General features: G+C 43.0%; 1 protein-coding gene across 4 annotated transcripts in view; it reads left to right on the top strand.

Annotated features, from left to right (window-relative positions):
• The first annotated feature begins 212 nt into the window (after positions 1-212).
• The window catches only part of Ndc1 (NDC1 transmembrane nucleoporin), a 50,994-nt gene continuing 37,634 nt past the window's right edge, over positions 213-13,572 (top strand). Inside the window, exons 1-8 of one of the 4 annotated variants that reach the window (XM_075945149.1) lie at positions 448-546; positions 1,458-1,578; positions 4,613-4,714; positions 5,824-5,900; positions 7,246-7,420; positions 8,117-8,255; positions 11,221-11,329; positions 12,235-12,286. In XM_075945149.1, the coding sequence (XP_075801264.1) occupies positions 5,837-5,900; positions 7,246-7,420; positions 8,117-8,255; positions 11,221-11,329; positions 12,235-12,286 (539 nt within the window). In that variant the 5' untranslated portion in view covers positions 448-546; positions 1,458-1,578; positions 4,613-4,714; positions 5,824-5,836. Of the gene's footprint in view, positions 547-1,457; positions 1,579-4,612; positions 4,715-5,823; positions 5,901-7,245; positions 7,421-8,116; positions 8,256-11,220; positions 11,330-12,234; positions 12,287-13,572 lie in introns of those variants that run through there. The other 3 variants (XM_075945147.1, XM_075945148.1, XM_075945150.1) reach the window with 3 other exon arrangements.

Consider the following 13,572-nt stretch of genomic DNA (forward strand, 5'->3'; position numbering starts at 1 on the left):
AAACAAATAAATCTTAAAAAAAAGAAAGAAAAAGAAAAGAATAAGGAGAAAAAGAAAAAGGACTACAGTTCCCAGCATGCTTCACGTTACATCTCGAGCCTATACTTTGGAACTCCAAGTTCCAGAATGCAACGCTCCTCCCTTTGCGTTGCAGGGGTTGTGGAGACTACAGTTCCCAGAATGCAGCATCGCCGTCCCTTGCTTTTGGCGCCCCGATGGACCCTGCTTCGTAAGGACGTTTTGAACTCCAGAGTACGGTTCCTCGAGTCACAACCCCCCGGGGGACATGTGACTAAAAGACAGTTCTGGCCGGTCGAGCCTATTCAGAAGACGCCGCGGAGAGATGGTCTGGCGGCTGTGGAGGTCTCTGCTCAGGCAGTGTTTCGGGCAGCCCCAGCTGGGTCCTCACGGGGCCTTCCTGTCTTTGAACACTGGTGGCGGGCGTGCACTCAGTCCCCGGCACGCTTGAGAGCAGGGGCCGCCATCTCCATGGCCACGGCTCCGAGTGGGCCCTGCGTCGGCGGGGCGCGGGACATCCTTTGGCGCGTGAGTTAGCGCGCGGCGACGCTCACTGCCTCCCTGTGGTTGGGCGGGCAGGCAGGCTCCGGCCGTGTGGCGCGCCTGGCTGGAAGTGGCCTGTCTTCGGGATTGGGCGCAAGGCTGTGGGGGTGTCTTCAGTGGAAGTTAGGTTTGGGGTGTTGATCTGGAGTCCGAAGTGGAAGTTGGTCAGCGCGGGTGGGATGAGTCGAATGGGAATTTGGACAGGGTAGGAAAGATGTATTACAAAATGATAGTGATTCGAGCTGCTGCATAATAAATGCCTTGATTCCCGGGGTTGCGAAATGGGAGTTTGTGCCCTGTGCAAAAACAATGTGGTGTGGCGCCTTAGCTGACGGTGGGGCTGGGAAGAACCCAACCGAGCATATATTCTTGGTTTAAGACTGTCCCTGCATCGATTCTGTGTATGGGCGGAAAGAGAATAGTATTATTCTTTTCCAATAGTGTTTCTTTCTTCTTTTTTTAAAATCTGGAATGAACTACAATCCGATAGTGTTTCTACCTGGATGTACTGTAATCTATCCCAGGCTAAAAATAAAAGGATATTTGGGTCTGTTTGTTAACCACTTGTATCACCAGTCACACTAAATCCTGTAGAATTTATTCCCGTGTTTTCTTTTTCCGTGGACATGTGTGTGTTAGTGAGCACGTGTGTGCACCCAGAAAACCAGAAAAAAAAAAAGATGATTTCACCCTCACCTTAAATGCACTTGGTGTTACACTTGTCTCTGTCCCTGACAGTCCACGGTTCGGTAGTGGTATGTGACATTACAGAGAGTGAACTATGATTTGGATATAAATAGTAGTGGTTAATGTTAGTAGCCTATATGAAAAGGCAGGCTTTGCATAGCTAATTAATGTAACGGACTTCATGATTGAGGAGTTCTGTTCAATTGTAGGTTTTGGGTTGGAGGATAGTTAGAAGTATCATTTGGTCGGTGTTGCTTCTGCCCGTCTGTACCACAGCCTTTATAATCTTCAGCAGCGTTGATGTGTTCCATCCTATACAGTGGCTGTCAGGTAAGCGGGGAACTCTGGTTACTGCCTATATATTGTTGATCCATCAAGACGGTCACTTTTAGGTAAGGTAAAGGCACGCCCTGCATAACATAAACTGCATTTTGTTATATAAAAATCAGTAAGTGTGTCAGATTTTGTGTGATGACCGAACAAAGCTCAGTAGAAGACTACATAAATAGCTAGGTATGGTAGTATACACCTGTAGGCCCAGTGTCACTGGGGAGGCAGAGGCAGGATGATATAAATTCACTGGGACATATAGTGAGAAAAAGAAAAAGACTACACACAAATAAAGACTTGTCCGTTGTCTTTTCCTTTAAAAAGATGTATTTTTATTTTTTATGTATATAAGTATTTTACCTGCATTTATCTGTGTTCATCACATGTACGCCTAGTGCCTATGGATCTTCTGAAGCTGGAGTAGCAGATGGTTGTGAGCCACCATGTGGGTTCTGGGAACTGAACCCAGGTCCTTTGGCAGAACAGCAAGTGCTCTTAACTGCTGAGCTCTCTCCAGCCCCATTCCCCCTTCCTTATTTTTTGTTTGTCTTTTCTTTTGACAGATTCATTGATTTTTTTTTTTACCTTTTAGAGAAAGAGTACTGTCCCTGTCATCTTTTTAAAATTGTAGATAGAAACTGTGACCTATAGTCTTAAAAAAATGCCCTAACAAACTAGTTAGTGGCACATTCTTTGTTTGTTTGTTTTGTTTTTTTGAGACGAGATTTCTCTGTGTAGCTATAGCTTTGGAGTCTGTCCTGGAACTAGCTCTTGTAGACCAGGCTGGCCTCAAACTCACAGAGATCCACCTATCTCTGCCTCCTGAGTGATGGGCTTAAAGGTGTGTGCCACCACCGCCTGGCTTAGTGGCACATTCTTATAACTCAATTCTTAGAAGGCTGTAGCAGGAGGCACTGAGTTCCAGGTCAGCCTGGGATTCATATGGAGGAACTATTTCAGAAGCAGTGAGTGACAAAACAGAAGCTATATAAATATTGAAGGAATACTGCCTTCTTATTGTGGTCAACAAAGATAGAGGGGCCCAAAATAAAGAATGAGACGTAGGGGGAAAGGTAGAAGCAGGCTGAAATGTTTGTTGGGGTCTTTGAATATAAAATGAAATTAGAACATTCAGGAGCCGGAAAGATGGCTGAGAGGATAAAGTGCTTGCTGCTCAAGCGTGAGGACCTGAATTTAGATGCCCAGCACACACATAAAGCCAGGTGTGCGTCATGCATCATAACCCCAGCGTTGTGGTGGAGCTCACTGGCCAGCCTAGCAAGCTGCGGAGCTCTGGGTTCCGTGAGAGAGGTTCAGGTCAAAACATAGGGTGGAAGGCAGCAGAGGAAGAGGCCTGGTGTCACCTCTGGCCTTCAGGTGTGCACACGTGAGCAAGCATGCCCACACAAAAATAAGCTAAAGCAATCAGTGAGTTTATTGAAATGTGGTTATTGACTTATATCAGTCGTAGCCATTACTGTGTGCCAGACCCTAAATACCTTATGTTTGTTATCTCTTTCCTATATTGCTGCTTAATGAGGTGGTGTTGTATGTGCTTTGTGAATTCAAAACTAACGTTCAGGCTAACGTGATCTGTTCAATATCCAGCTAGCAAATGACTGAAGTCTCTGACTTCAAATTTGTTTTCTTACTGTGTGACATAAGAGACAGTTTTCAAAAATATTTAATTTGGGCAGTGTTAGCACACACTTTTAATCCCAGCACTCAGGAGGCAGAGGCAGGCAGATCTCTGCATTCGAGGCCAGCCTGGTCTACAAAGTGAGTTCTAGGACAGCCAGAGCTGTTACGTAGAGAAACCTTGCCTTGAAAAACAAAACAAAAAAGTTAAAAGACATAAATATTGTCAGACTAGGTTTTGAAATCTTGAAAGTATTCTTCTCTAATATTAAAAAACACAAATTCACAAATTACTTTGAGAATTTTTTTTCCAGAATATGTTCCTTTCTTTTTCTTCTCTTCTAAGAAACTGCCAGCCATCAAGGAGTTAGAATTTTGTGTTGTTTGGCCTTTGGAAGTATTGCTATTAATCAGTAGAGCCATGCTTTTGTTGATGTGTGTCAGCCTTTGCTAAGGCACACCGGACTGACGAAACTAACCCGTGAGCTAGTGCATGGCAGCTGATTAATTGTGGAGGCCTAAGAAATGCTGCAGTTAATCTTGGTCTCTGAATTCTACTTTGAAAAGTAATTGCTTTCATTATTAAGTGAGTCTGCTCAGCAAACATGTCCCATGTCTCTTTCTTTTGTTCATATTTTTAGACAGTAACATGCATAGTTTGAACTTGGAAGCACGTTGGTTGCTGGGTTACTCTGAAATGCAAGTGTTTTGGTTTTCACGGGGACATCGCTGGTCTTTGTTATTTAGCCCTTTAGATGACTTTTAAATTACACTGTTCCCATGTTACTTTGACTTTAGCTGTAGGCACTAATTGCATTTACTAAGTAGAGTTTAAAAATTCTGTTTATGTTTTGAAAAGAAACTTGGTATGTTGCTGTGTAGTTCTTCGTGGTGAGATGTTTGCATATGGTTGTATTTTCTCTGTTACTGACATCTGTGTTATTTAAAAGAAATTCTAATACCATTTTTTTCCAGTACCCAGAACAAAGTCTAAATAACTCCCTTTGGAGTTTTTGTGTCCTATTGGACATGTCAGCAGTGTACAAATAAATGCTTAAAAAAAAACAAAAAAAAAGGCAGACTTTTAATGTTAGGACTATAGTTGGGGATTCTGCTGAGATGGCTCAGTGGTGAAGGGTGCTTGCTATGTAATCATGGGGACCAGGGTGGTGTCTCATAGATGCCTGTAACCCCAGCTCTGAGGGATTCATGCTCTCTGTCCTGTGCTGTGTGCACAGGTACACAAGCATCACAGGTACACATACATTCACACAGACTTCTGCACACACAAAGTTAAAGTTAAAAGCGCTGGTTGTACTTTGAGCTCTTGTATTGCCGTGCACTGACAGAACTGTAAGACCTAATGGGCTGCACTAATTCGTTTCTTGTCTTCTAGATTCGTTCAATGACTTATATAGTTCCCGTGTCATCTTCTACCTCCTGCTGCTGTCAGTGGTAATTATAATAATAAGTATTTTCAATGTGGAGTTCTATACAGGTAGGTTCCTGAATTTTAATATTTTTAAAAGTTTGAACATCAGGGGTATGGCATGTGCTTGCAGTCCTAGTGCTAAGGAGGTTTGAAGGAGGGTCACTACAAGTTTGAGGCCAGCTGTAGCCATGTGCTGGGTTAGACAGTTGTCTAGGTTAGATGCCAAGACATTGTCTCAAAACAAAACAAAAATAATTTATTCTACCCAGGGCAGAATTTTAACAATGTGTTCCTAGTCATGTCCTGTTATTTCTTCAGTGTGACACTTACTATTATCTTGGTGTTTCTCTTTTGAAGATACATTTAGGGCTTTTATGAGAGACATTGTGTGAGTCTGCTTACAGAAGTTGGGTATAGACACTGGGCAGTCATAAAGACAGAGTGGAGTAGTGGCACCAGGGGCCGCAGGCCATAGGTCATTGGCCACTGGGTAAGGTTTGTTGGGAGGATGGAAGGGTCAGGAGGTGGTGCTGGACTGCTTGCCAGCAGAGTGAGTGTCCTCATGTCTCAAAACTGGGTATTTATAAAGGATTTAAATCATCGATTTTACTTTTAACCACATTGAAAAAATAGATGTAACCCCTTTAATGGTTCACAATTAGTCTTAAAGCTCTGAGTTAGCAAATGAATTATGAAATAATTCCTTATGGGGTACAGAACCAAATCTGGGCTGAACTCAAATTTGTAATCCTCCTGCCTCAGCCTCCTGGATACTAGAATTACAAGCTTATGTCACTGGCTTTGTGAGGTTCTTCTTCCACCCCCCACCAAATAACAAAGTCTGTAGTTTTATAATATTTAATTTTAAAAAAAATGGGCTTTGCCTTGGTAGAATCCTGGATTCCAGGGCATTTTTTACTCAGTTTATTCCTTTCTTACCTTTTTAGACTCCTGAATTTGTCACTTAAGGTTATTCAGATTATTTATTTATTTGTTTGTTTTCCATGACGTCTTTCCTCTCCTTTTAGCTTTTAGTATTAAAAAGAAAGTTCTATATTTAAAAAAAGCAGAATGTAAAATTTGAAGTCCTGACTGGATGTTGCACCATACTGTTTTTCTTTGCTTTCGTAGTGTTTCTTGCTGACTGGGTCTCTGTCCATTCTAATCTTGTTCAGAGCTCCCTTGCAGATGGGCCGTGTCCTCACACTCTCTCCTATGCTCCTGGGTCATCTTCTGTGTGTAGGTGGGCCAGGTGAGGGCGCTCAAGTTAGTATTTTTATTTTATTTTATTTATTTTTTGGTGTTTTTTGACACCAGGATTCTCTGTGTAGCCTTGGCTGTCCTGGAACTTGCTCTGTACACTAGGCTGGCTATAAACTCAGAGATCTGCCTGCCTGTGCTGGGTTAAAGGTGTGCACCATGTTTTCAAGGCCTCACTGGTTGTGTTGGCGTGTGCTGTAGGAGTAGGCTTATGCTTGTACTGTGTGTTAAGCATCATGTGCTCCCAGCTTGCTCCAGAGGGTCTGTGAAGTGTATTTGCTCACAGGTACACTGGGCAGGTACGACAGAGTCCAGGGGGCCATCTTTGACCCAGTGTGGGAGCGGCCTAGAAGAGCCAATGGCTGGACCAGATTTTGAAGGAGGAGTTGTATTAAGCAGATGACTAAGAAGAAAAATGATTTTCTAGGGAGAAGATGGAACTTGAAAGAATGTTGAGTGTCATGGCAGTGTTTGTCACAGTAGGAAGTCGGTCACATAGTTGGCTCTGGGCAGTTTTAGTGGGGAGAGGAGATGATGGCAGCTCCCTTCCATTACACTTGGTTCTTGAGCACACAGCATCTGCAGCACCTCTTTTCTCCGTGTCTGTGTCAGGCAGCCTAGATATTTCCACAGTTGTCCTCCAGGGCACTTCAGAGAACTTCTTGAAATATCCATATAGAAGCTCGTCAGCAGGCTTAGTGGGGAAAAGAGAGGGCCGGCTCTAACCTCTACATAGACCCCTTGCAAATAAATAATTTGTAATAACTATAAGCATTTGATATTCATTATTGTGATTTTTGTCTTTGTGGCTTATTTTTCAGAGATGAACTCTATAGTGAGTTTCAAATGCTGAAATAAAGGCAGTTTGGAGCTATCTTCTAAATTATTTATTTTATAGCACTTAGGAAAATGTCAGAATTAGCACTATATTAGTTACTTGGGAATATTAATTTAAAGAAGTGAAAAGGCCATATGTATGGGTGCACATCAGTAATCAGGAGATAGGCAAGGGTGGATATCAGTAGTTCAGATACATCCTCCACTCTACAGGTGGTGTGAGGCCAGTCTGGGCTACACGAGACCCCCATCTATACAACAACAAAAACAAGAAAAATGGAAAATGTTAATTATGTCCCTTTAAGTCCTCATCTCTAGATTCCCTGGTTTTTCTTGTATGTGTGCCTCTTTTTATTTCAATATTTTAAAAGCTAGAGTTGTTAGCATAAGAGCTTCCTGTACTGGATTTTCATTGGTTGGGTGTTCGCAGTGAGAGGGAAGTGAAGCTCACCAGCTTCAGGTTGCGGTCACAAAGCCACGGTGCTGTGCTTTCTCTGCAGTTGTGCCCACCATCCCCGGCTCCCGACTGGCCCTGATAGGGAGGATCCTTCACCCTCAGCAGCTCATGCACTCCTTCATCCATGCTGCCATGGGAATGGTGGTGGCGTGGTGTGCGGCCATCATCACCAAGGGCCAGTACAGTTTTCTCGTGGTTCCCTGTACTGTGACTGAGAGGTATAGTAAGTGTTTTTTCTTCTTTCTAGGAACCGTGTTTGCTTACCAAGTCAAAGGAGCCCTGTGGAGATCAGTAGTATAACGCTCTGCCTTCTAGGCTCTCACAGAAGTTCCTGTTTCTGTGGATGAGTGTTAGTGATAGTTTATGTTTCGGGAAATTAGCGAATTTTAAAGACATTCGTATGTGGAAGGGGCTGTGAGGTGCTGTGGGGTCTCTGGGAGTGATTCAGGGACAGTGTCAGCTGCTTGAGCGTTGCGAATGATAGCCATGGATGCAGATAGAGATATAATGGGAGAAGGTCCAGTGTGGTGCTCCCTGATTTCATATCTTCCCGGGAACTTTAAGGACACTGTCCAGAGGCCCAGAAAGGGATGCCCAGTTAGAGCCATGAGAAGCCCAGAGCTCCAACACCTCCACTAGGTGCATGCAGATGAAGTCAACTTGCCTTGGAAGTAACATGACTGTTGTGCACATTCTTACCTCAGATTTCCAAGGAAACAGCAATAGTCAGGATCTCGTGCGTCAAGGGAAAATGCTTTGTTAATCTTTTGCTTCTGTTTACCTAAAGTGAGTCATTTTGTTAGAATTGAGGCATTTCTTAAGTGATTAACTTGGAATCTTGCCTTCTGGCAAGTAGCCTTAAAACAGTAATGTGTTTTTGACTGTTGAATTAATAGCTTAACTTTTCCCCTCAGCTTAGATAGCCCTGCTGCCCAAACCTGCATGAATGAACATCACCTGTTTTTCCTCCTGGCTGGAGCATTCATGGGCTATAGCTACAGTCTTCTGTATTTCATTAACAACATGAATTATCTTCCGTTTCCCATTATACAGGTAAGATATAATTTGAGCATTTCCTTACCTATTGTACTAATATGTCTATACATATTGCCAACTTTATCTGATTAAGTCAAGATTTGATCAGTAAAACTGGAATTTGTCAATAAAACTCTGTGGATAAAACTGCCTGACTGCGAGTTCAGATCCCATGAGAGTGCAGTAGCATAGGTGTCTGATCCCAGTTTGCCTGGAGGACTCCTGAAGCTCAGAGGTCAGCTACCCCGGGGTGCAGGGTGAGCAGTACAGCACACAGAGGTGGTCCTCTGACTCCACAAATACCTGTTCCCACCCAGATTTGTCTGTCTTCTTTCTGTCTCTCTCTGTCGCTGTCTCTCTCTGTCGCTGTCTCTCTCTCTCTCTCTCTCTCTCTCTCTCTCTCTCTCTCTCTCTCTCTCTCTCTCTCTCTCTCTCTCACACACACACACACACACACACACACACACACACACACACTCTTTAGCACCAAAATCTTCAAAAGGCAGTTTGGAAGACCTTTGTGTCCATGAGACTTCGGTGTGTTTTGAGAGTTCCAGCCACCCTTTCCTGCTGCCACTGTGAGCATGCTGCTCCTGCTCTTGCCTTTCCTGGTAGTGGTAACGCTTGCTGTGGTCCAGCAGGCTAGAGGAGGATGACAACATTCATGTGAAGGGCGTGGGGTATCCATCTGCTTAGGGATGTGCAAGTGATTTAAGACCCTTTTAGAATAAGGCATGGATGTGTAAATACAACTCTTTCCTCTGGTTTGAGTGGTGTAGTAAGGTGTAGTTTCAGTTAGGGTGTGAGTGTTGCACAAATGCATACATGTGTATGCTTGCTCACTTGCATGTGTTGAGGCTAGAGATTGAAGATGGATGTCTTCCTCAATTGATTTTCACTTTAGATTTCAAGACAAGATCCCCTACTTAATCCAGAATTTATTTCCTGGCAGAGTAGCTGCTCCTGAGCTCCAGGGACCCTCCTGTCTTGGCCTGTGTAATGCTAAGCCCATAGGCATACACTGCCACTTCTGACTCTAGATGATGAGTGTGGGGGATCTGAACCCAGGCCCTTAGGCTTGGATGACACACAAGTGACTCACTAGGCCATTTTTCCTGCTCATTCACTAAGTTTTTTAAAAAATTTAATCTGAAGCAGGTGAGATACTCGGCAGGCAAAAGTACTTGGAGCACAAATCTTATGATCTGCACTGACTCTGGATCCCACAGTGGACCATCTTGCAAAAGTCATCTTCTAACCTCCAAATGTGCGTTTTGACACATGGCTGCTTGCAGACAGATGGACAAACTGACAGACACATACACAGAGGTTTTAAAAAACAAAAGCCACACCTATAGGAATACAGCCTGGAGCTGAGGCATGTGTTTCCGCTATTTCTGCTTGTGTTTTTATGCACTTCATTTTGGGCCTGGCTGTGAGGCCTGAGCACTGGAATTAGCTTTCGACCCAGTCTCTTCCCACTGGCTCCCTCACTGGTGGAAAAGAAGTGAGGTGTAAAGCAATCATGTGCTAAAGTGAATTTCGTCCTTGAGAACCGCGTACGAGGGTTCTCTCAGCTAACGTGTCACATGCCTGTTGCATCGGTGATCAGGAACTGCTGAGAACACATCTGTGAGAAGATCTGTCCCTCAGAGGATCTGATCCTTACCTTCCTGAGGTTGTGTGTGAAAAAGAGCTTCCTTTTTAGGAACTCTTTACGTTCGTGAAGATGGATTTTAAAAGTAGGGGTGCATCCAGAACATCTTGAAAATTCCATACAGGAACACTCTGTTGTACATGACCGTAAGTCCAAATATAGCAAATTCAGAGAAAGAGAAAAAAATTAAGCGTCAGAGAAAACTCTTTTGATCGTCTTGCTGGACCTCCAGGTGAAGTCGACCGTCTACTTAACCTCACAGATGTGCAGTGCACACAGGAGCTAATAGTTGACAATGCTGAAAATGATTGTTTCTACCATATAATGCTAAATTTTAGGACTTTTTGTAATTTCTTTTGATCAAAAGTTTATTCTGAAATAATAAACTCTCACTTCACAGTAACTTTGTAAGAATATATATATATTTAGACAGGGTTTCACTGCATAGCCCAGGCTAGTCCTGAGCTCTGGCTCTTCCTGCTTCAGCTCCCCAAGTGCTAGTGACAGGCATGTGCTACTACCATACCTAGCTTTAAAATCTTAATATTTAGCCACAATGTATATTTGGGACATCTCTTGCAGCTACAAATGTATAGCTGTCTGCCTGGGTGGGCACCGTTTTTTGAGGGTGGCAGGACGGTGGGGTCAGAGAGGCGAAGATAGGGTGATAACAGTTGAAATGATGGATCTGGGTGACTGGAGCTGTCTTCCTCCTGAAAGGCTGAGGCGAAGGAGCACGCTGGCTTAGGCTTTCCACTGTCTGAGAACATTGCACATGCATAGTGGTCTTGTCTTGTGCGTGTTGAGTTGGTGATCAGAGCAGGGTGAACTGATAAGAAACAAGAGAAGACAGGCCCATTCCTTTTCCTCTCTGCCTCTAAAGAGTGGTGAGATTCTTTAGTCATTTACTTGATATTGTCAGTGTTTTTACTTCTGATCTTAGTTATGGAGTATAAAAATTAACTATTTAAACACTAGAATAGTTTGTCTTATTGCACAATTATTGTGGGTTTTTAAGTTCTAAATTACATTTTTATTTCTGTGTGTGTGTATACAACTTGTACCATATGGGTCTCCTGTGGCCTAAAATGCAGATCATCAGGCTTGGCAGGAGGCGGCTTTATTCACTGAATTATCTCATGGGCTCCCAGTTAGAGTTTGTTTTGTTGAGGTTTAACTCTTTCTGGTGGTAGTACAGGCATGCTCCTGTACCGTCTAGCTGCAAACCTCACTCTTACTGATTGTGTTTCAGCTTCTGCCTCTGCTGGAGTGTCCATCCCAGAATGATACTGAATGTGTCCTTTACTTTTTTCTTGTTTTCCACAGCAGTATAAATTTTTGCGCTTCAGAAGATCGCTCCTCTTACTAATTAAACATAGCTGTGTGGAGTCCCTGTTTGTGGTCAGAAATTTCTGCATTGTGTATTATTTTTTTGGTAAGAATTTCTACCTTCTAATATAGTATATTATTATATATATAAAATGTCAGTTGCAAAGTTACTCTTTAATGAATTAATATTTTTTATAGTTGTGCTTGATCAATTAAGGGAATTTTAAGGAAATGTGATATATGCATGTAAAATATTCGTTAAACAGAGAAATCTCTTATGTTGCAAAACAACATAAGCTGTTCACTATTGTGTTCATCTCAGAAAACCAGATGCTGCACAAGGCAGCCAGGATGGAACAGTGGTTCTGAAGGCTGAAAGCTGGGGGAAGGGGAGGGGCTGTTAAGGGTGAAGTGTTCAGGCGTGCATGCGGTGAGACAGTTCTAGAGATCTGTTGCACAGTGTTCAGTCAACAGCTCTGCTGCACGGCTAAAGATAGTAAACATGGCAGGGTCAGAGGACCGCTTGCAAGAGTTGGTTGTCTCCTGTCGTGTGGGTTCTGGTGCCGAGCTCTTCCCTGCTGAGCCACTCACCAGCTCAGAAGCAACACAGCTACACAGTTTGCTCTGTGTGAGTGAGAGACTGACGAGTGACTGCTCACCTGTGGATCTGAGATGGGGTGATGGAATTGGTCGCAGTGCATGGCGTGCATCTGTTAGCCACATGTATCGTGTACTGAAGAGTTGGAAGTGCTACATATAGTTCGTCACAGTTGTCTTGCCTTTCTTTGTTTTTAATAACCATGGTGACTAAGACTTGAATATCTTACAGTTGTACAGTGGAAGGACTTCCAGTGTTTAGGAATTAATTCTCTTTAACTCTCCATCTCTAATCAGACAGCCTAACATTTTAACTGAGGGTCTCCTTGTATACTTGAACCTTGTAGTCTAAAGCACGCTGAAGAGTTGTTACTCTGACTTCTCATGTTCCTGTCTTGGTGTTGTTCTCTGCAGGCCATATTCCCAAAGCTTGGATTAGCACCGCTATGGACCTTCACATAGATGAGTAAGCCAAGTCTAATTTTACATCTCTTTCCTTTTAAATTTTGCTACTTTCTAGATGCTTTGTTTAGGTTTTTCCTTTAATTTTTTCTTTAAATTGAAATAAGAAATGGCAGAAAAGAGGTAGGTGCTTGGTGTAACAAGGTGCTGACTCATGTCCTGTCCTGTATGGAGGCTGGAAACTCCACATTACTGCTCCCACCCCTTAGCAGCCACTGTGGGGTCAGGTGAAGTCTGAGCTTACCTTGATGCTGCCCCCTTCCTGGCTTCCCCACCAGTCTCTCCTAAGCTAGATGTCTCAGCTCCTTATACTTAAGTGTGGGTGTTTAGTGCCATATATTGTGCCCCAGTGGGCTTATCTGCTTCACTATAACCCCCTAAAGATGCTAGAAGTTACCTAATCTTTCCAATGTAGGCTTGAAAATTAAATCATTAATTTTCATAAAATTTCTGAGTCATGCACCCATATCAACACAGTGAGACTACTGCCCATCATATCTATAATTTATTAAAAAATAAATGCATTTTTTAGCCAGGCAGTGATGGCGCACACCTTTAATCCCAGCACTTCAGAGGCAGAGGCAGGCAGATCTCTGTGAGTTCCAGGCCAGCTTATTACACAGAGCAAGATTCATGAATTTACACATGCATACAGTTCTCATATAAAAAAAAGTGCAGGGCTGGAGAGATGGCTCAGAGGTTAAGTGCACTGGCTGTTGTTCCAGAGGTCCCGAGTTCAATTCCCAGCAACCACATGGTGGCTCACAACCATCTGTGAGATCTGGTGCCCGCTTCTGGCGGGCAGGCATACATCCAGACAGAACATTGTATACATAATAAATAAATTTTTTAAAAAAAAAAAAGAAAAAAAAGTGCATTTATTTTTCAATGCATGTGGTTCCCATAGTTTAAGGATATAACCCATAGCTTTAATCCCAGCACTCTGGAGCAGAGGCAAGCAGATCTCTATGAATTTGAGGCCAGTCTGGTCTACATAGAGAGTGTAAGGCCAGCCAAGGCTACATAGTGACATCTTGTCTCAAGATCCTAAAACCAAAAGAATACTCCTATCCTTCTTTGTCCTAAGAAATAGCCATCCATTTTGTTGCTGCTGCTGTTAGGAATCTTTCATACTAAAGGAAAGTGGGCTTTCTGAGTTGTGTAGCCAATGTCTGTCGTTGTCATTTATTATATGTCATAAAATTTACCCTGTTCATCTTGTTTATGATTTATTTAAAAAATAAATGGATTTATTTTTTTAAACTGGGCAGTGGTGGTGCTTGCCTTTAA

This window comes from Microtus pennsylvanicus, chromosome 13 (genome assembly GCF_037038515.1).
Source record: "Microtus pennsylvanicus isolate mMicPen1 chromosome 13, mMicPen1.hap1, whole genome shotgun sequence".
Taxonomy (NCBI): domain Eukaryota; kingdom Metazoa; phylum Chordata; class Mammalia; order Rodentia; family Cricetidae; genus Microtus; species Microtus pennsylvanicus.